Genomic DNA, 23084 nt, shown 5'->3' on the forward strand with positions numbered 1-23084 from the left:
TTATAATTATTTTCATTTCTGTATGGTCAATACTGATATCATTTTCATTTCTGATTTTAGTTACTTGTGTCTTCTCTCTCTCTTTTTTTTGTGAGGAAAGTCAGGCATAAGAGGAGGAAATGGAATGTGTGGCTAATTGCCTCCATGTGTGGCTAATTGCCACAACTGTCTCTTTTGCCATGAGACCAGAATAACTGGTTAGTGCTCAGCTTCTATTACTGAACATTTTGATCAAAGATTCTAGAAAAGAATTCTGATCAAAAGGGGGAAAATGTAAAACAGAATTTCAAATTCTCATGGACTCCAGACTTTCTAAATCTGTAAAGGCTGGGTAAACCCCTGAAACTACTGCCCTAAATAATCTTTAAACATTAAACCAGAAATATCCCCTGAAGTATTCTTAAAACCAAACAATACTTAATTAGTGAAAAAAGCCTGCCTTGAGCATTGTGCTCTTTTAAGATCTATTTATATAAAATCAAATTGACAACAGCAACTCAAAAGATTAGTAAGGAAACTTAGGGGGTTGTGAGTTTATGTTAATGGAGTAGGAATAACTCTGAAAAGGATAAGAGTGGTTGCACAACTCGAAGAATGTAATCAATGTCACTGAACTGTACATGTAGAAACTGTTGAATTGGTGTATGTTCTGCTGTGTATATTCTCAACAACAACAACAATCAAATGAATTATATATATATAAAAAAAAGAAAATGGTCAAGGAGTGGAATAGACAATTCTCCAAGGAAGATATACTAATGGCTGATAAGCATATAGATTGACTTGATGACAATTAACAACAGTGAAACAAGTCAGATGCAAAAGAACAAACATTGTATGATTTCACTTATATAAAATATCTAGACTAGGCAAATCCATTGGAACAAGAAAATTATACTCTCAATACAAGGAAAAAAAATTAACAAGTTTCAAAAATTAACATATTTGCTGTTATCTGTTTTAGGGAAGTCTTCAAAGACCCAACGATAAATATATATTTGTTTCTGTTGTGTGCTGTCGAGTCGATTCCAACTCATAGTGACCCTATATGACAGAGTAGAACAGTCCCGTAGGACTTCCTATTCTGTACTATTTACGGGAGCAGATTGCCAGGTCTTTTCTCCCACAGAGCCTCTGGGTGGGCTTGAACCACTGACCTTTCAGTTAGCAGCTGAGCACTTAACCAGTGTACCACCAGGGCTCCTTAAGTATGTATTAGGTCTTAGGAAATATCTTGAGGTAAATTCGCAATACGTTTTCACTCCTCCCTACACGTCCTGGTTCTGAAAAAGAATCGTTCTTCTCGTTCCATTGCCAGTAGGGTTGCCAGTAGGGTTAGTAATAGGACCTAGTTTATTCCGTGAAATATAAGTGGTAGTTTGATATGCCTCTTCTATGCAGAAGTGATAAGGGGAATTGCGTTGTTTTGAAAGCTTTCCCTACTACCAAAAAACTATCATGTTCCAGCTATCTACTACAATTTTGGTCCCAATCTGCTGAGACTGGGAAGTACTATTAGAGCTGACTTGAAATGGATATAATCTTGAGTATGGAATATTATTAAAAGTAACTACGATTGCAGGGTCGTTTGAACTGCAGCTTTGGACTGCAGGATGGGTGAGGCTGCACTGATTAATTACAGCTTAAGATAACAAATTAAATAGTTTTAATTATTTCATTATTTTACTCTGAAACTTGGATCTCTTTTTCTAGGTGCCAACATACCCAAATTCAGATTCCAGGGTTTTTGCCAGATAACGTAGAATGATCCCCCCCAAAAAACCAAACTCATTGCTGTCAAGTCAATTCTGACTCATAGTGACCCTATAGGACAAAGTAGAATTGCCCCATAGAGTTTCCAAGCAGTGCCTGGAAGATTCAAAACTGCTGACCCTTTGTTTCGCAGCTGTAGGACTTAGCCACTAGGCCACCAGGGTTCCATAGAATGATTAAAAAAAAAAGAAAACTATTTCCATCGAGTCAATTCTGACTCATAGCGACCCTATAGGACAGAGTAGAACTGCCCCATAGAGTTTCCAAAAAGCGCCTGGTGGATTTGAACTGCCAGCCTTTTGGTTAGCAGCCATAGCACTTAATTACTACACTGCCAGGGTTTCCATAGAATGATCCATAGAATGATTAGCTATCCAAAAATCTTATTTCCAAATTCCAGAGTGAGAGAATCTGACTGACGTAACCTGTGTTTGTTTAGTATATATACTGGGTAAAGCTCTGGTACAATTAGATGACATCATAAACCTGTAATCTTTTCTCAGCACGGAGTATACCTATGGGAAGCTCTGGTCTATGTAAATAAGAAAAGAGTGACTTTAATTGATTTAGTGAAAATTACCTTGATTTTGAGAAAGAAGACTTGAGTTTCAGCCCTAGTTCTGGCATCTAGTAAAATACATCTTTTTTTTTTCGGTACTTTAGGTGAAGATTTACAGACCAAATTAGTCTCTCATTAAACAATTAATATGCATATTGTTTTGTGACATTGGCTGCCAATCCCACAACATGTCGACATTCTCCCCTTCTCGGCCTTGGATTCCCCATTACCAGCTTTTCTGTCCATTCTTGACTTCTCATTCTTGCCCCTGGGCTGGTATCTGCATTTAGTCTTGTTTTACGAGCCTGTCTCATCTTTGGCTGAAGGGTGAACCTCCCAAGTGACTTCAGTACTGTTAAAAGGGTATCCGGGGGCCATACTATCCAGTCCGTCAGACCAGTAAGTCTGGTCTTTTTTTTTGTGAGTTTTAATTTGGTTCTCCGTTTTTCTCCAGTTCTGTCCAGGACCCTCTATTATAATCCCTGTCAGAGCAGTTGGTGGTGGTAGTTGGGCACCATCTAGTTGTGCTGGACTCAATCTGGTGGAGGCCTTGGTAGTTGTGGTCCATTAATCCTTTGGGTAAATACATGATTTTGAGCGAGTAAGTCACATAACTTCTCGAAACCTTAATTTACTCATCTACAAAATAGGAATAAAATATTTTTCAGGGTTATTATTTAATTCTGGCATAAAATAATGTATACGAAGACATAAAGGAGCCCTGGTGGCATGGTTAAGCACTTGTACGCTAAATGAAATGTTGGTGGTTTGAACCCACTAGTCACTCCACAGGAGAAAGATGTGGCAGTCTTTTACAGACTTGGAATCCTATGGGACAGTTCTACTCTACCCTATAAGGTCGTTATGAGTCGGAAATGACTAGATCGGCATGGGTTTGTTTGTTTTTTGTATGAAGCCTTATCTTAAATTGTGAACACAGAATTAAGTACTTTACATCGGTTCAATTCACTACATTAGAATTTCTTATATGGTCAAAGCACATTTTTAATATGTAGGTTTTTAGTTGTTACATGAAGCTTATGTAAATATAGAAACTTCCTGGAATTGCTGTAAGCAGGCTTTTTGTTTTGGGTTGTTTTAAAAGAAACGATCAGATTGCACTAAAATTTAATCGTTGCATTATTCTCATTACATATGTTTTGATTAGTATTTAGGAGAAACTACAATAAGAAAAGGAGCTATTGTCTACAGTATACTTGAAATGGACTTCAATCTTTTGACAGTACTGTAATGACTTTTTTTAACCTTCCCCTGATTGCCCAATCATTAAAGAGCTGTACTCTTCACAAACATTTAAAAGTCAGCCACAGCAAAGTTTCCTCTTTGTTGAACTACTGTCTCCTGGTAAAACAGGTTTATGCAGCTAACAGAATGATGGCTTCTGAGAAAGCTTTATCAATGGAAGAACCTGTTAAGAAGAATACAGTTCAGAAATATAAAATAATTTGTATTGTAAGTACAGTATTTAATTTTGGTCTTTCTAGCTTTGTGACCAATGTCAACTGTATGACTCCCCATTTATGTTTGTTTTTGTTGCTATTTAAAAGTAAAATTTAAATGATTGTATTCAGTTTTATCCCTTATGACAATTCTGTGGCAAGTTAATATTTTTACTTATTTTACAAATAAGAAATTTGAGTAACAACAAACCAATATTTGATCAATAGAAAAAGTTAGAACACTTTACGGCATTGGTCTTAGAGTAATTTAATAATCTGCCATGTCACCTCTTTACTGCATGAGTCTTTTAAGACCAGTGAGTGAGTAGTTAAAATCATTGTATTTTATACCCTTTGCTGTACTTTATTTTACCTTCTTCTCCTAGATATAATGTCTTTTGCCTACTGGTTCTTTCATGTGTGAAGATTTTCCCTATGCTAAAAAATAGCTGTCCTTGATATTATGATTGTTTTTTCCTTTCACCATCAAACTTTTGGAAAATGTTGTCTCTATCTGCTGCCTCAGTTTTTTTTATCCCCCAAGCCTTCCTTGGAGGCCTAGTGGTGCAGTGGTTAAGTGATACGGTTGCTAACCAAAATGTCTGCAGTTCAAATCCACCAGCAGCTCCTTGGAAATCCTCTGGAGCAGTTCTATTGTGTTCTCTAGGGTCGCTATGGGTTGGAATCGACTCCATAGCAATGGGTTTTTAATCCTTCCTTGTGCTCTTTTTTTTTTTTTTTTTTGTGCTCTGGCTTTGTTTTTGGTGTACAGAGGTCACCCCCTCAAAAGTCAGTCTCCCAAACCCTTATGCTTGAGCCTCCATAACAACAGTTCATAGATACTGTTGATTACTTTCTCATTTCAAATTTTTCTCTCCCCTTATTTTCATGATGGCATTGAAGTTTCCATTTTTGTGGCTTTTCTCCTTATCTGTATTGTTTGCTGATGTATCTTCCTTCTCATTGCACATTATGCATAAGTGTTCCCCAAAGGCCTATCTGAAGATCTTTTCCCTTGGCAATCTTATCTTTTATGGCTTTAAGAATCATATCAATGACCAAAAGTTCCAAGTAGGTTACAAACTCTGACCTCTTGCTGAGTTTCTGTCACACAATTTCAAATGCCTGTTGGATGGTCCCTTGCCCAACACCTCAAGCAAAAACCAACTACATTATTTTCTCTTATATACCCTGCTGTGGAGCCCTGGTGGCACAGTGTTAAGAGCTATGGTGAGCTACTACTGCTAACCAAAAAGGTGGCAGTTCAAATCCACCAGCTGCTCCTTGGAAACCCTATGGGGGCAGTTCGACCCTGTTGTATAGGGTTGCTATGGGTCGGAATCGACTAGATGGCAGTGGGTTTATATGCTGCTGCAATTTTCTCCTGAATTACCTCGCTAGTTAATGACACCACCATTCTCTCAGTTACTCACACTAAAAATCATGTGGGCTTTTTTTGAATTTTATCTCACATGGAATTGGTTGTTAAACTCTGGCTTTTGCCTAGGTGATATATCTATCCCCTCCTTTCTTTTTTCATAGCTGCCTCATTGGTTTTCTCTGTCTCTTAAAATCTTTTGTATTTTCACTTACCCTGTTTTTCCTTCCCTTATATCTAAAAAAGGAGCTCTGGTGGCACAGTGGTTAAGTGTTCCACTGCTAACCAAAAGGTTGGCAGTTTGAATCCACCAGCCGCTCCTTGGAAACCCCATGTGGCAGTTCTACTCTGCCCTATAGGGTCGCTATGAGTCAGAATTGACTTGATGGCAATGAGTTTGCTTTTTTGGTTAGTCTCTGGGAATGAAAAAGAAGAAATAAAAATCCCTGTCCTTATTAAAGCAGGCAAAAATCAAGATAATTAAAATGTATAGTGTTAATAAATATGATAAAAAATAGTATATTTAATCACGAGAAGTGCAAAGGAGAAAGGAAAAGATCATTTCAGGCAGAAGAAAGAGCAGTTTCATATATACCTCTGTTGACAAACATACTCAAATCTCCCTATTTAAAAACAAATAAACAAACTAGCAAACAGGGACAAAATAATTTCTCTAAATAGCTATCTGGTTCTTGGCTTCTTTTTTTTCTGCCAGGCCTTTCCAAAAGAATACTCTGTACTTTGCCTCTATTTATTTTACTTAATTCCTTAATTTATTCTTATCTTCTCTTCCCTCCCCCATAAATTCTGTTCTCTGGGAAGGTCAGCAACTTCTAAATTGGCAGGTCTAAAGGCCTCTTCCCTCTTCTCAGTTCTCCTGCTCCTTCCTCTTTCTGTAACACACCTTTTCTCTGGAGTGCTACTCCCTCTTTCAGGAAGTTTCCTTTGGTGTTCATGATTTGGACTTTTCTGTTTTCCCTGTTATTTTGATGGTTGCTCCCTTGGCTCCACAAGTGATTTTCCATTTTTCCTTCTGTCAATTATAATGTGGGTTTTCCTTAAAAAACAAAAACCAAGAAAAAGAAACCCTAATCCTTGTCTTCTTATTTCTGTATCTACTTATCTCAATCTCTATGGTGATCTTAACCTTTCTTGTGGCTGTAGGCTGTGGTTCTCTGAGTGTGTCCAACAGATTTCTCTTTCCTGAGCTCCAGAATATCTCCACCTCAGTGTTGCATGTAGTAAGGAAACCTTGAGAGGTCTAAAATTTTTATCTCCTCTTCAAATGCCTGATTTATTCTTTCTGAGAGTGGCTTAGGTCTCAATCATTGGGGCTCATAATAGCTACTATTTACTTCCTCTTTGTATGTTATTTAACCCTAAGCCCATTGCTGTCGAGTTGATTCTGACTCATAGCAACCATATAGGACAGAGTAGAACTGCCCCATAGGGTTTCCAAGGAGTGACTGGTGGATTTGAACTGCTGACCTTTTGGTTAGCAGCCAAATGCTTAACCACTGCCCTATGAGGGTCCCACAGAAATGCCATAAGGTATATATCATCTCCCTTAGATAGAAAATAGATTTAGAGAAGTTAACTAATTTTCTTAAGTTCCTGAGTTAGTAAGTGTCAGAATTCCCTGTTGCCTTGAATGAAGGCCACGCATTTGAAACCTTGTATGATATGGCCCCAGTCATAAGTATCCTTCTGGTAGCCACAAAAACCAAACCAAACAAAAAACCAAACCCATTGCCTTTGAGTAGATTCTGACTCACAGTGACCCTATAGGACAGCGCAGAACTGCCCCATAGAATTTCCAAGGAGTGCCTGGTGGATTCAAACTGCCAACTTTTTGGGTAGCAGCCATAGCTCTTAACCATCATACCATCAGGGTTTCCAAGGACCACCCCCCCCCAATAAAAAGGAAAAACCCAAACCCTTTGCTGTCAGGTGAATGCTGGCTCATAGCCACTCTATAGGGTCCCAATGGGCTACAAAGACATTAGAGTTGAAGTAGGGAGCCCTGGTGGAACAGTGGTTAAGAGTTACGGCTGCTAGCCAAAAGGTTGGCAGTTCAAATTCACCAGCTGCTCCTTGGAAACCCTATGGAGCAGTTCTATTCTGTCCTATGGGGTCGCTATGAGTCGGAATTGACTATATGGTAACGGGTATTTTTTTGATTTGATGACTTCTGACAAGCAATTTTTTGAAAACCTACCTGAAGTTCAGGATCCTTTTTTCTAAAATGAAGCTATTAGACCAAGTGTTCTATTACAAGATAATTTGAGTGGAAAAAAGTATAGTTTCTTTTTTTTTTTTCCCCCAATGTAGTATGACTAGGTTAGACTTCAGTGTCAACAGCCATTTGACAATGGGCAAAGTAACAACCTCTGAGCCTAAGTTCAACTGTTAAATTGAAGGATGCCTCACAAAAGCATTGTTTCAAGGAGTAAATGAAGCAATGTGTGGAAAACACTGTGAGTGCTGTGACTATAACAAAGTAAACCTTCTATATATTCTATTATTTTTATTCTTCTGGGAACTTTGGAGTGTTCTTTATAGCTCTTATGCCATTTATTATATTTATCCTATCTTATCAATTCAGGAAATTATAAACTCCTTGGAACCAAAACTTACGTACCATCTATTTACTATCTTTGTATTCTTTTAGTGATATATTAGTACATATACTAGGTGCTTAGTATTTCAAAAGAATAATTTCAAAAGACAAAGTTTCATTTACAAATTGCAAAGCTATTTACCGTGCTTCTGGCACTCTTTGGCCAAGCTAAAGTCAAATGTTGGGTTTTCGGTGATTTGAAGGGTTCAGACTATTCTCCCACTTTGTAGATAGCATAAGATGGCGTAAGACACATATGGACCCCAATATCAAGAAGCCTATGGAGAATTTGCATATTTACCTTAAGTAATTAAAGGGATTAAACATGGAACATTTCTTACCTTCAGTGAGATTTCAGAATAATGCAGAGAACAAGCTATAAATATATGGAAGAATTAAAGACATGAAGACAGAGGACACTGAGACTAACATTACAAAATTCTAAAGCATCCTAAGGACAACTAACAGAAAGGACAACTAGATGTTAATTTTTCCAGCAAGTCTGAATGGTGAAAGGATCAAAGATAAGATACAAATAGAAATACAACAATTTGTAAATCTGTAATGCATGAAGTTTGCCAAAAGAAAAGTTTCCCAATGTCATTTTGTTGCTTGTTGTAATCCTGGTCCCTTATCTGCGGCTTTTGAGCATCACAAGGGGCTAACTGCTATCCACTTTTATTTAATAACTGTTTCTATTCACCTTCCCCTCTCCATCCTCTCCACCAGGGGCAAATTAGTAAGCAAGGTAAACGTGTTTACTTAGTAATCTTTAGTCAACGATTTCACATCTGAAATTTCAGGAAATTTCACATGTGAAATGGTTCCACTACAGATTAGTAAGCACAAGTAAGCCCATTCTTACCTTGCTAACTGGATCATCCACCCCTGTCAGGGACCGTGAATTCGAAGAGACTTTGATTCTGTGGGAAGGTGCTGTGGGGTTGGGAAAGAGGCAGATGCCAGCCATACCTACAAGTAGAATCTTTGATGTGAAAAAATGTGAAATTTTTCATTACAGCTGATCTGATAAGCAAGGTAAGCACTGTGTTTGCCTTCCCTATAGGATAATCTGCCCCTGCTGGCCACCGAATAAATACAACTTGGAAGATCGCTAACCCTTGGGTTAGCTTTGAGGCTTTAAATAAGAATTGGTTTCATGGTATTTTAACATATTTTTACGAGCACTGGATTAATTTCTATCGCAAAATTAAATGTGTTAATTTTCCAGTTGATTTCAGAACAAAAACTAAATCAATAGTTTATGTAGTTTATTATTTATGCAATTTTTCTCCCAAGAAGTTATACTTTTTTTTAACTATAAAAATGGTCATTGTAAAATACTTCCATAAGTTATTTGATTGCATGTGTCTATTTCATTCACGTTCTTGATGGCAACATGCATTATTCAAACCCTATTATCCAGCATGCTTATCATCGGACTTAGAGGATGGGGCAGTAAGAAGAATTCTGTTTAGTTATATCATAGCTGAATTCTAATCATAGCATAAAGTCCACTGCACTGATGAGCTTTGTCAGCAATAGTGATAATGAATGAAATAAATAATCTTTGGTTGAACAGTTTCTAAATTACCCTGAATCATGTATTTGTGCTATAGACCAAAGTAGATTATTTGTCAGGTAATTATTTGTACACTATATTCTTAACCTGTTAAATCCGTTGCCCTCAAGTCGATTCCAATTCATAGTGAACCTATAGGACAGAGTAGAACTGCCCCATAGGGTTTCCAAGGAGCTCCTGATAGATTCAAACTGACAGCCTTTTGGTTAGCAGCTGAGCTCTTCTTGCTTCTTACATATGTTATATACTCTCATTTTCCTTTGATGGACAAAAGGAAAGCAAACTGCTCCCCAGGAATGAAGTAGCTAATGATTTCACAGTTCTAGAATGCTTTTAGATAAATGATCTCCAAACAGGTGCCTAGTTAAGAAAGAAAAATGGGCAAAGGTAAACGGCTCCAGTGGTTTTATTCTTATTTTAACTAAATTTGAAGTCAAGCTCACTGGGACTAATATATTTTAATTTGAAGATCTGTAATAAATGATATTTAAAATGTCTTTTAAAAACCTTCTTTCTCATTTTCAGGCATTAAGTGAATAATGTACTACAAAACCCTGGTGGCGTAGTGGTTAAGTGCTATGGCTGGTAACCAAAAGATTGCAGTATGAATCCACCAGGTGCTCCTTGGAAACTCTGTGGGGGCAGTTCTACTCTGTCCTATAGGGTTCCTGTGAGTTGGAATCAACTTGACAACTTTTTTTTTAATCATTGTTGGATGCTTTGGGTACTTAGTATTTACTGACGTACTATGGTTATTTGCACCTCTCTATATTTTTTAAAAATTGTAAAGGTCACTTTTGCTTTTTTGTAACAGGTTCTTCTTGCTTTGTTGGTGATTGTGTCACTTGGATTAGGCCTAGGACTTGGACTCAGGAAACCAGAGACACAAGGTATACCCCTTACCTGGGACTTGGGTTTTCTCTTCCAAGTTCACTCTTTGTTGGCAGACTTTATTTCAATCTCACGCTAATTAGTAGTCTTAATTACATCTGGAAAATCCCTTTGCCATGTAAAACAATCTATTACAACCCCAGGGACTAGGGTGTGGAATCTTCTTAAGACTAATTCTACATATCACATCCCTCTATTGAATTTTTTATTACTGCTTTCATATTTTCATTTCCAGGAGTACCTCTAATGTTATTTTTTAAATTAGACATTTCTTTCTTATTTCATAGATATATCTTTATTTTTTGAGGATCTCAATTTCAGTTGTGTGTGTGTGTGTAACTCTTTCTGCTCCCCACATTGTTTCCTTTTCAACCAAGTTTCTTCTTCTTTGTTGTTTGTTTTGTTCTTTGTCTTCTTCCATGTTGCATGCTATTCTGTTATCCTGAAATGGCTGGTGACCATGTGTTCATATTTAAGAATGAGGCTAGTTTATCTTTCCTCCTCATAGCTCTCCCGCTCTATGTCTGCTGTCTCAGGGATGAAAGCCACTCATTCTAAATTCTTCCGGATTGTCAGCTTCCTATTCTCGGGTAGGGGGTTGATGGGTAGCTATGGCTCCATATCCAGACTTTCAACCAGTCCCCCTATATTTAGTCTTGTGCCTGTCCTCCCTACCTTCACCTACTAGGACCTGGTGTTTCCATGTCTTGTTCCTCTCTGGGGCCCAGGGGAGAAGGCACTTGTGTCCCCATTAGGCACATAGTTGTTGCTTTCTTCATCCTGTTATTTCTCTCTTTCAAGCTTTTTTTTTTTTTCTGCTTCTATTCTTTGATTTTGAGTGTTTATGTTTGTTTTTTTAATCTATTTTTTCTTCTATTCTTTTTATGACTCTTTTGTAGGATTTGGGGAGATTGAAGAAATAAATGAGAATAATCAATCAGCCACATTTAATGAGAAGAGAGAACTGTATACTATTTTGTAGCTTGCTTTTTTTTCAGATAATGGCATAAGCATTTCCAAAAGTCATTAAAATCATGAACAATAATGTTTTCTAACAACTTCTACTCTCATATGGAAATGCTTATAATGTTATATGTAGATATAATTTGATAAACCCCATCTCTCAATGTACATTGAGAGTAATTATATTTTTAAAAATATTTTTATAATTATAGATAATACTATGCAGAACACTTCTGTGCATAGATTTTGGTATCTTTCTTTAGGATAGATTCCAGACCTGAAATTACTGGGATCAAAGGATAGGAGCATTTAGAAAAATAATGAAAAAATTTAAATACATGCAAAAGTTGGAAGACTAATATAATAAACCCACATGCATCTATCACTCAGCTCCGTCAGTTACTAATTCATAGTCAATCTTATTTGGTTTATACCCTTACTACCTTCCTCCCCATCTCCCTATTATTTTGAAGTAAATGAAATCTTCTCATTTCTGTAAATATTTTAGTTTGTATTTCTAAAAGATAGATACTTGTTTTTAAAGTACATCCATGACATTGAATAGAAACATTTTAAAGAAAATGCCCACCACTTTGTAAATAGACTTCCCAAATTATTATTACTTTAAAATAGGTAATACAATCCTATAATTCATTCTGAAGGTTTCCTTCCTTTCACTACTGTAGCATAGCCACCACCACATTTCCCTGCTCAGAGGCAACCAAGGTTATCATATTATTTTACATTTTTCCAGGGATTTTAGGCATATAATCCAAATCAAAAAGCCTACTGCCATCAGGTAGATTCCAACTCATAGCAACCCTTAGGGACCCCATCGGGTTTCCAAGGCTGTAAATCTCTACAGAAGCAGGCTTCCACAACTTTCTTCCTTGGAGCTGTTGGTGGTTTTGAACTGGTGACTTTCCAGTTAGCAGCTGATCATTTAACCACTGTGCCACCTTTTAGGCACGTAATAGCAATATTACATTTGTATTTCCATTTCATTTTTCCTCTTTTTTCTTTTCTTTCTTCCTTCCTTTGTCTCTCTTTTTCTCTTTCCTTCTCTCTTTCCTTCTTTCTCTCTCTCTCCCTTCCTTCCTTTCCTTCTCTCTCTCACTCCTCTCTTTAAATTCACATTTTAATATTCTAGACTTCTATTTCATATTGCAAAATAACTTGACTGAAAGATTTTACAAATTTACCTTACTAACAACAGTGTATTTCATTTACTTGATTGCTAGTAAACGCTATCCATGTTTTTCGTATGTATGTTAACCTTTTGTAGTAGTTCTTTTGAAAATCATTTCAGTCTTCTGTTTTACGTCCCTTGGGATCAAATTAAGTGTAGGATGAGTTAGGGAGACCTATCATTTTGAGAAATACTGCTCTCTGTGCCTTTTATACTACACTTCATCTTTTTTAACCTTTTATGTGCCTTTTGAATATTGTTTTTGTTAGTTGCCCTCGAGATTGATTGCCCTCATGATTCCAACTCATGGCAACCCCTAAAATGCTCTCCTTATCTACTTGACTCCTGGGCCATTTATATTCTGCTAAGCCCCTAAAACTTAAGCCTCTAAATTTAACTTTTGATATATGTTGTGAAGCAAGAATATAAAGAGACTCCTCTACTGCCCATATAGCTAGTCAATTGTCCCAATATTCACTACTGCTTTATAGTTACTATTACATTTATTGTATTTTTAAGCGAATATATTAATATAAAATGCTCCATAACTATCTCTTCATTATTATTTTATCCCCATTGCCTAGCACAATGCCTTACACATAATGATGCTAAAACAGATACTTGAGGAATAAATTAGTTTACAACTATGTGATGATTTTCAAGGGGCTGGAGACAGGGTATGCAGAGTTGAATTTTCCCATTATGTCCTCCCTACCTTCAAGAACTCGTTTGCAGAATGAAACAGAAAGAAAGTATCATAAGGGAATTACAAATAAGATTCAATGGAAATACATAGTAAGGAGAAACCAGCTATAGCTGGGTGCACGCTTCTTGAACAATCAGATCTATAGTATTCCCGTTGCTAGTTACCACTAGTGTGTTGATGACTCTAAAATAAGTATCTTTAGTTTATTTCTCTCTGTCCTGAGCTTCAAACCCAATATTCAGATGCCCTTATATGCAATACATATATCTTTGGATATCCATTAAAACTGAACTTTCTTTCAGGCCTGTGCCCTGTCTTGAAAGTTGTTCTGGACTCATTCCTTTATTTCACTGTTCACGTAAAATCCTCATTGTATTAATTGCACTTTAATTTCTCTTAGCTCTGTATCTTCCTTTTGTCTACTGCTGCTACCTTTCTTAAGGCCTTTATCATTTGTGGTTTTGGCTAAAATCTCCCGCTCAGTACAAGAGTTGTCATCTCCCTTGCGCCCCTCCACCTATTTTCCAGAGAGGACTTCAAAAACACAAATCTAATTACTTATTATCTGCTTACTCTTCAATGGCTTCCCATTAACAAAGATGAGACTTCACACTTCTTACTATGGCATAGGCAACTTTCTGCTACTAATCTACCCCTTAGCCACCATGACTTATCTGCTCTTCTCCAAATTTGCCTTCCTTAGTTTCACTGATTTAAAAAATCTTGATGCCTCTCTCACGATTCAAGGTTGTCCTTCACACCCTGTTGTGGGTTTAGGGCCCACCCCACCCCCATGTGCTCCCATGAACCCTTGTATATATATCAGTATCTTGTTATTTATTGTATTGCACTGACAGCTCACACAGCACCATAAAAACCATCTATTTGTCCTAGTCTGTGCTGAGTATTTCTGTGTGCTTCTACCATCTAAGGATAAGATATTGGACAAGTTCTAAGTTTTGGTGTCCTTATTTCCTTCACTTTACAGGCAGCTGCAGGAGGAAATGCTTTGACTCATCATTTAGAGGGCTGGAGGGCTGCCGGTGCGACGCGGGATGTAAAGATCGAGGCGACTGCTGCTGGGATTTTGAAGACACCTGTGTGGAATCAAGTATGAATTTGGAGAATAAGTTCATTAGCATGTTGGTTGCGCTATTATAATGCATACCCAAATGTTCACCCAGACACCATACAGACACAATCTATTATTATTGCCCTCTTTACAGTGCTAAACCCAGAGGTCTCACTTTATTTAGTTGAGATTGAGGGATAACTGTTACAGCACTTAGAATGCTATATGATCACATACATTTCAATGGAATTTTACAATGGCTTAAAGTTAAACATCCTGTTTAGTTTCATTTCCAGTGGTTCTCAAACTTCAGGGTGCATAAGACTCACTTGTACAGCCGGTTATTCTCAGTGATTCTGATGCCAGTGTTCTACCAGTCACAATTTGGGGAATACTAGGTGGAAAAGACAGCTTGCAATATTTAATTCTCTAGGAAGTCAGGGAAGAGGGGTCTTGTGGTTGAATGAGAGTGAAGATTAGAACAGTAGATCTACTGACATTACACTCCCTGAAAAGGGCAGAGGTAAGTGATAATCTAGTGTCATGGATTGAATTGTGTCCCCCCCAAAATATCTGTCAACTTAGCTAGTCCATGATTCCCAGTATTGTGTGACTCTCCACCATTTCGTCATCTGATGTGATTTTCCTATGTGTTGTAAATCCTGTCTCTCTGACGTTAATGAGATGGGATTATCAGCAGTTATGTTGTTGAGGCAGGACTGAATCTAGGAGATTAGATTGTGTCTTCAGCCAATCTCTTTTGAGATATAAAGAGAGAGGCCAGCAGAGAGACATGGGGACCTCACACCACCAAGAAAGTATAGCCAGGATCATGTGTCCTTTGGACCTGAGGTACCTGTGCTGACAACTCCTAGCCCAGGGGAAGACTGATGACAGGACCTTCCTCCAGAGCCTATATAGGGAGAAAGACTTCCCCTGAAGCTGACACCCTGAATTTGAACTTCTAGCCTACTAGACAGTGACAGAATAAACTTCTGTTTGTTGAAGCTATCCACTTGTGGTATTTCTGTTATACCAGCACTAGATAACTAAGACACCTAGTATACATAAAGATTTGTATTCCCTTTACTTAGTCTCCAAAAATCTTTTCTTCCTTAGTAAATAATAAGTGATGTGAGATACAGACCTGTGTATGCGACTGCAGCACACAGCAGTCACCTGTTTAATGTATTGTCTAAGCACAGGGCTTGTGTTTGATTTTAGTCACAGTTTCCTAGCAAGTGGCAGTAGGAAGCAGCCTCTTGCTTTTAAAAAAATTTTTTTGGCAGTGAGATTTATTTAAACTAATCTCCTACCAAGCCTGAGAGAAGACTGGAGTTGTGGTAAAGAGCTGATCTACCACTTCCATCACTGTCATCTGGGAGGCATCCTGACCTGCCTACATTCTTGCAGACCTGACTGTGCACCTGTTACTTCTGTTGTCACTGCCTCTTCCCTGCTCCATGTCCTTAGATCAGGATGGGTAAAGCTGCTTGTGGGTGCCAATAATCAGTCAGGGCTAGCGATTCTTCACCATTGGGAGCGCCTGCCTTTGGGTAGGAATAAGACTGGTATTCATAGTTTTTCCAGACTCAGAGGTATACCTGCTGGGAGATCAGAGCTGCAGTTAACAAAGTTGCATTTCTCTCTGCCATGCTTGCTAAATGAAGGAAAGTGGTGGATTGCTTCTCATTTTGTATTATGTATTTTCCTTCTTTAATGCAGATAAACCAAGCATTTGACAGTGTGACAATAATATAGGGGAAAATGCATGAAATTTCTATCTTCTGTATTGAATACTTAAAATTAATTAAAAGCTCAGAACAGAATTGTGCAATTTTACAGCTCGAATATGGACCTGCAATAAATTCCGTTGTGGGGAGACCAGACTAGGATCTAGCCTTTGCTCTTGCTCGGATGACTGTTTGCAGAAGAAAGACTGCTGTACTGATTATATGAGTGTTTGTCAAGGTAAGCAGAACGATATTGACAACCCATTTGTCGTGGTGTGTTCAGTGACCCTAGAGCTGGCCTGGGTTGCAGAAATTAAAACAAAGAATCTTAAGCTACTTCATATAGAACAAAAGATGAAATTTGTTTTTTGTGGAAAGAAATGTGGTTTGTGCACTATAGGGAAAGGGAGCTTACAGCATAAATATCATAGAGAAGAAGTTAGAGCTTAGAACTCCATATTTGTAGGTAAGGCAAGGTCTTTTTCAATCCAGTGACTATGGCAGATACATACTTGTGGTTTGAGACACTGCATGGCAAATCCTAAAGTTAAAACATTATGAAAGAGATTATCTGGTCCAAATATCAGTCTATTATATCAATGTTTTTACTGTTGAAACAACTGTGTCCTGAATCTTTAAATGATCAATGAAGGACCTTCAGAGTGGTAATGTAGAGCCATGATTAAAACCCTCATTAAAATCCTGATTCCATCTGCGTGGACCACTTTATAAGTGGTGTGGAAATTTTTAAGTCACCAGTCCCTCAGGATATCTGATGAAATTTATGGAGAATGCACTTAGAAGCAAAGCTACAAAAGTGCTTGAAGCTATCACCCCCTTTTTCATAACACCACACCCAACTAGGCTAACTTACACTTTTTAATATTTGTAGACATGAGAGAAATTTTTAGACAAAAGAGAGATTAAGTTGAATTCTGAGTTTTGAAATAAGAGGAAAATGTTATAGTAGAAATATTATGAGTTATCATCTATTAGTAGAAAAAGTTTTGCAATAATAGATGAGTTAGTTTTTATACAAAATATAACCGAAAATTAGCTGAAAAGAGATGCCAGAAAGGGAAATATGTAAAGGCCTGGAATGGCAACTTCTGGCTTTTCTTAGTAATAACTGTGCAATATTTAATAGTGAATATTATATCATTAAAAATTTTCTCTGAATCCACAAAGGCAAATGTAGTTTCCAGTTTGCTTCTTTCACAGAATTCATTGATCCCACTGCCTTTTTCACCCCACTGCCGAAATTTTATCACTCTGAAACTTTTGATCTCAAGACTGATCCTCGCTTCATGTGATGTTTTCGCGTTAAATTCGTTGCACGATTTTGCTTGAATTTAGCAAAAAAGAAAAGTAATTGTTAAAAAGTAATGTTGGGGTTTACCATTAACACTGATTGGTTATTTTGATGGAGTTAATTTAATCATTTCCATTGATTTTTTAAATAAATGTAAAGTCTTCTCACTCGAAAGATTCAACATTTTATAGTTACATTGTCAAATCACCTAAGTAATTAGATAATTTATAGATGGTCCTTTTAGACAATGCCCAGAACAACATTAAAATGAAGTTTAGTGTTTTGTCATCTGTTTGTCTCGTTCCAAGCTTTTGACGTTTTTTTTAAACAACATATACCCTCCATTCCCCTAACCTCCTTTCCCCTCCAATTTTGTATTACTGCGAATTAGCTCCTAGAGTTAATACCATCTTATCCATAATGTAATGTTCTTGTGCAATAGGATTTAATGGGTTATTGGAGTCACATGAACTAAGTGGTCTGAGGAGATCACATCCATTGAACACTTGCTTCTCTTCTCTTATCTGTGGGGCAACAGTCTAAAGATTTTGATCTTATGCTTTTCAGGAGAAACAGGATGGGTGAAAGAAGAGTGTAGCACGGCCGAGCAGTCTCAGTGTCCAGAAGGGTGAGACTGATATAGGGATTTTTACCCTCCTTTAACAGTTTTGGCACATGGGATGTGGTCGAATGGTAGGGTGGAATTTCCCCAAATCTATTTACGTTTCAAAACACAGAAAAGTTATCAGAGGGTTAGACTCTTTGTAGCTTCAAAGTCAGACTTTATTTGTTAATGGTTTACAAAGTACTTTTATATTAATTTAGTATATTCATGCCTTACAGTCATGACTTAAAAATTGATTGAAGCATTAAATGCTAACACTTCTAAGGTCCTATGGTTAGGACTAGAATTTATATTGAAATTACTCCTGCCGCAACTGTTTTCTAGCACCTCAAATTTACTATTTTTGAGGGGAAGGAAAGAAGTTTGTCCCCGGGAGACCTCACAATGAAAGGTGGACTTTGAAGGATGAATGAGTAGGACTTTGTCAGATGGGCCCAGGTGATGAGCACAGGTGGTAACGCGCCCTGCCACATGCCTCTCCTCCACGTGTCTATAATGGCTGCTCTCTGGACTTTGCCCAGCCCTGGAAAGGTGCCTCACATCACCTCAGAGGCCACTGGCTCTTCTCTTTCTTCCAGTTGCCCCTCTGGCCTTGAGCTGCTTTACTGTTCTGGCCCAAGCAGTAGGAGAATTATGGTGAGGTGGAAGAAGGGGAAGGGAACACCTGGCTTTAGAAGGATTTAGTTTTGTAAATTTGGTGTCCTTGATGGCCCAAAATAAGACCAGAAATGAAATGGGTGAAGAAATGGGGGAGGGGAAGGAGGTGGTAAATAGCGCACTGAATCCTATTACGTTTTCTATTCCATTTTTTCCACTGGAGTCATTCCTCTGCTCAACTCCCCACCCCGCTCCCTGCTTAGAGTTGTGTATGGCTCTATGTTTACAGATGCAGTATAATAGACAATGATAATTCTGCTCACTATTAATAATAGTCACCAGTAACATAATTTAAGTGGCTGGAGACATTCCATTAAATGAAACCTTCTTGCTGTACATTCAAGCTAGTATTTCTGTTTGCTTGTTTCTTTGTTTTACTATTTTGCTGGTCACTGTAGTATAATGAGTGTGGGCTCTTAAATCAGATAACTGTGGGCTGAGAGCCTAGCCCTACCCCTTCTGACAGTGGGACATCTTAGGTAAGTTATCTGATCCTGCCTCCCTGTCTCCTTTACAAGCTGCAGATGATATCGGTATCTGGCTTGCAGGGTGTTCTTAGATTTTTTTGTTAATGATAAAATGAAATAATTCTTGGCATATAATGAGCCTTTACATAAGCTTCATCACACGTAATAAAAATATTAATGCAATGTTCAACCGTATTAGCCGTCAGAGAAATAAAAACGAAAAGAAGATACATTTTTTATGCCATTATAATCAAACACTATGATTCGTATAAAGTAGCAACCACCTGTCGTGCCTAGGGAAGTATAAATTTATTTGGATTATCACAAAATAACTGTGGCAAAATATTTTAATCTCTTTTGAAAGTGCTTATCCTCTGACCAGGAAATTTCACCTTCAGGAATGTATCTTAAGGAAATAGTGACAGGTGTTTTAGCTACAAGGGTGTTCATGGTAGCATTGTTTTATAATCTTGCTTTTGAAATGCAGTGGGGTGGGTAGCTAGCTAGGAGCGGCAGGGAGGCCATTAAGAAAGAGTTGTACCGAAAATTTGGATTTCACTGTTTCTATTTTGATTAAAAAAGTTTTATGTGGTAAAAATATATATAACAAAATATTGGCCGTTTTTTACATGTTCAGTTTAATGACATTAATTAACTTACTCACGTTGTGCATCCATCACCATTTTCCATTTCCAGATTTTTCCATCACCCTTAACAGAAGCTCAGTTCCCTCTCAGAAACGACTCTCCCTAGGTCCCACCCCCAGTCTCACCCCCTGGTAACCACAAACTTTGGTCTCCATACTTTTGCATATTCTAGATATTGCCTATAAGTGGGATCATATAATATTTGCCCTTTTGTGACTGACTCATTTCACGCAGTACAATGTTTTCAAGGTTCTTTGGATCCCACTCTTGATCTCATAGATGTTTCGATCCTGTCTTTAAGCTGCAAGGTTATTTTGATGACGTATTTATGAAATAAACATTTTCATCAGAAAGATGTCAATGTTAATTAGTTTTGGGGGAAAAAAAGATTTTCCAATGCAAACTGTACTACCAAAAAAAAAAAAAAAAAAAACCCGAACCCACTCTCAATCAGTCAGTTCCGACTCACATTGACCCCAGAGGGTTTCCAAGGCTGTAGCTCTCTATGGAAGCAGACTGCCACGTCTTCTTTGGCGGAGCTGCTGATGGTTTTGAACTGAAGGCATTTCTGTTAGCAGTCTATGGCTTTAACCACTGCACCACTCTCACTACGAATCTGAATTGACTTGATGGCAATAGATAAACTGTACTAGGCCAGTTTAATTTTTTGATCAATTTTCCACAAGTTATAGTTAAAGCATTTCTAATCTTCCACTTTAAAAAAAAATTGACGTAGAGTTTACACACATTGAAATGTCTGTATCTTAAGTGTATAGTTTGATGAGCTTTAGAAACTCACACACCTGTAAAACCCACACCACTATCATGACAGAGTATATTTACAACACCTTAGAAAGATACTTCATGTCCTTAACCAACGCCCATAGGCACTCACAGTTTTGATTTCTATCACCATGGATTCCTGTTCTAGAAATCTTGTATAAATGGGATCGTACCATATGTTCTCTTGTGTCTAACTTCTTCACCCAATGTTTTAAGGTTCATGAATATTCCTGTATATAACACATAGGCTTTTGCACAAGGTATTTTCCTTGGTTGAGACATTAATCCAATTCTCCTTTAATATTATTTGGATTTGTTCTTTAAGGCTCCATTCACATGTCACAATGCCTGGACATGTCACAATGCCTGTTGCGTTCTCCTGTGTACTTGAATAGCACTCTGTGTACTCAGGTTGAGTCCTGAACAACTCCTGCTTAATTCTGTTTCCTTCCTCATAGGGGCTCTGACTCCTCCATACCTTTGTTCTCAGGATCTAGCACAATGCCTGACTCAAATATTCGTTAAATGAATGAATAAATGCTTCTTCTGGGAATATTACAATAAATGCTTCTGGGAAGCCCAATAGACTTGTTCTCTAGACTCTCCTCACACTTTCATAGTGTGTAATTAGATGGCACACTGTCATTTTTTATAAAATTACTCAAACACACTGAAAAATGACTAAATTTATTTTCTGATTTTTACCTGGCATCAGCATCTAGAACTTTCTTTATAATCATATTGGATAGTTCAACAGAATTTTTGATGATTTGTTCTAACCAAATTTCTTAGATTGGTATGTTTTTATGCACAAAATCCAGATGTGAAATTGTTTGAGCACAGAGTTGAAAATGGTTTCTTTATATACTCGCATGCACGCTATTTGGAATTTAAAATACATTTACTGTGTTTGGAGCTACTATCCATAATGCCCCTAACCTATAAAGTACGCAAATGCCCATCAACAGGAGAACGAATAAATTGTAGTTTACTCATTCACTGGAACAGTAGACAGTAAGAAAAATAAGCACAACTAGATGTAAAAATTTAGATGAAATCTCCCAAACATAATGTTGAACGAAAGAAGCCAGATGCAAGAGAACACATACTGTATGGTTCCACTTGTATACATAAAAAAAAAAAACATACAAGCACAAAAATAGGCAAAACTAATCTGTGCTGGTAGAAGTAAGATAGTGTTTATCCTTGGTGGGGATGAGGGTGTGGTTTGCAGAATTTAGTGACTGGAAGCACCAGGGGAGAGTGCTGGGTGCCGGCAGTATTCTGTTTCTTGATCTGGGGGGTGGCTACTCAGTGGAGATCAGTTAGTGAAAACTCATCAAACTATATGTCTGTGAAATGTGCTCTTTTCTGTATATCTATTATAAAATGAATGAAAATTTAAGAAATGAAAAAAAAACAAAGATAGTAAAAAACAAACAACAAAACAACAATAAAAAAAAAAACAACTTACTAAGGCAATAGCCCAAATGCTATTTTTCATTATTTTAACTTCAATACTGATCTAAAAAGAGATTGTAATGCATCTGAGGTTGTTATTAATATCCTGAGAATTAGAATAAAAAGTTAAAAAAATTCATTTGATATGTAAAATTTCAGAATACTAAAGTATCTCATAAACTACAGAGTTTCCTAAATTCCATAGCATAATTATATCCAAAAGATGGTAGAATGGAGTAATTGAAGCTTCTATAATTTTTCAGTTTGAGCCTTGACTTTTGGTAAGCACTGTACTTGACTTCATCTCGTACAGTTCCTTTGCCAAAGCCAGGGCTGTGAAAGGCCTTCAATATAGAATCTCATCTCTGTTGGTACTTTGTTAATGCTCTGCTCCCGTGCCGCTGATCTCTACTGTGAATTAAGAGTTAGCTCCTGTGAGGTCCTAGGTGGCACAAACTGTGTTCGACTGCTAACCTAAAGGTGGTACTGCAGAAGAAAGGCCTGGTGATCTGCTTCCATTAAGATTATGAACAAGAAAACCCTATGAAGCAGTTCTACTCTGTGACACATGGGTTACTGTGAGTTGGAATTGACTCAATGGCAATGAGTTTGGTTTGGTATTTACCTACTATTGTAAAATGCTAGGAAACCCTGGTGGCCTAATGGTTAAGTGCTATGGCTGCTAACCAAGAGGTCAGCGGTTCGAATCCACCAGGCGCTCCTTGCAAACTCTATGGGGCAGTCCTACTCTGTTCTGTCGGGTCACTATGAGTCGGAATCGACTCGAAGGCAGTGGGTTTTGGTGGAATTTGAGGTGAAGTAATGATACTACTGTGATATGTTGTAATAATTTCAAAATACTTGGTGAATATATTAAGAATGAAGTTTTGAGAGGTTGAGTAGCTGACTAAAGTTCGATAACTGATAAAGAAGGAAGCTGAGAATTGGACTCAAATCATCTGAGACCAAAGCCTTTCCTTTTCTTCAACATCACACAACCTTGTCCTTGTAAGCAAACACTCAAGGTTATCACAATTTCACACATGGCATACCTGGATGTTATAGATAGCAGATGCCAAGGAGTAAGTGGGAATAAATAAATTCAGTCAATCAAAATCATTTAGACTCTAGAATTCAAAGGGTGGTTGATCTCAAAGTTGAAAGCATCAGGTAATTTATTAACACTTATTTTTTAATGTTGCACAT

The 23084-nt window shown here is 37.4% G+C and overlaps 1 protein-coding gene across 1 annotated transcript in view; it reads left to right on the forward strand.

Annotated features, from left to right (window-relative positions):
* ENPP3 (ectonucleotide pyrophosphatase/phosphodiesterase 3) overlaps window positions 1–23084 on the forward strand; it is a 129445-nt gene that overhangs the window by 14160 nt on the left and 92201 nt on the right. Inside the window, exons 2-5 of the mRNA XM_064294849.1 lie at window positions 10187–10262; window positions 14110–14232; window positions 16039–16164; window positions 17806–17866. Of these exons, the coding sequence (XP_064150919.1) occupies window positions 10187–10262; window positions 14110–14232; window positions 16039–16164; window positions 17806–17866 (386 nt within the window). The remainder of the gene's footprint in view (window positions 1–10186; window positions 10263–14109; window positions 14233–16038; window positions 16165–17805; window positions 17867–23084) is intronic.

This window comes from Loxodonta africana, chromosome 1 (genome assembly GCF_030014295.1).
Source record: "Loxodonta africana isolate mLoxAfr1 chromosome 1, mLoxAfr1.hap2, whole genome shotgun sequence".
Taxonomy (NCBI): Eukaryota; Metazoa; Chordata; class Mammalia; order Proboscidea; family Elephantidae; genus Loxodonta; species Loxodonta africana.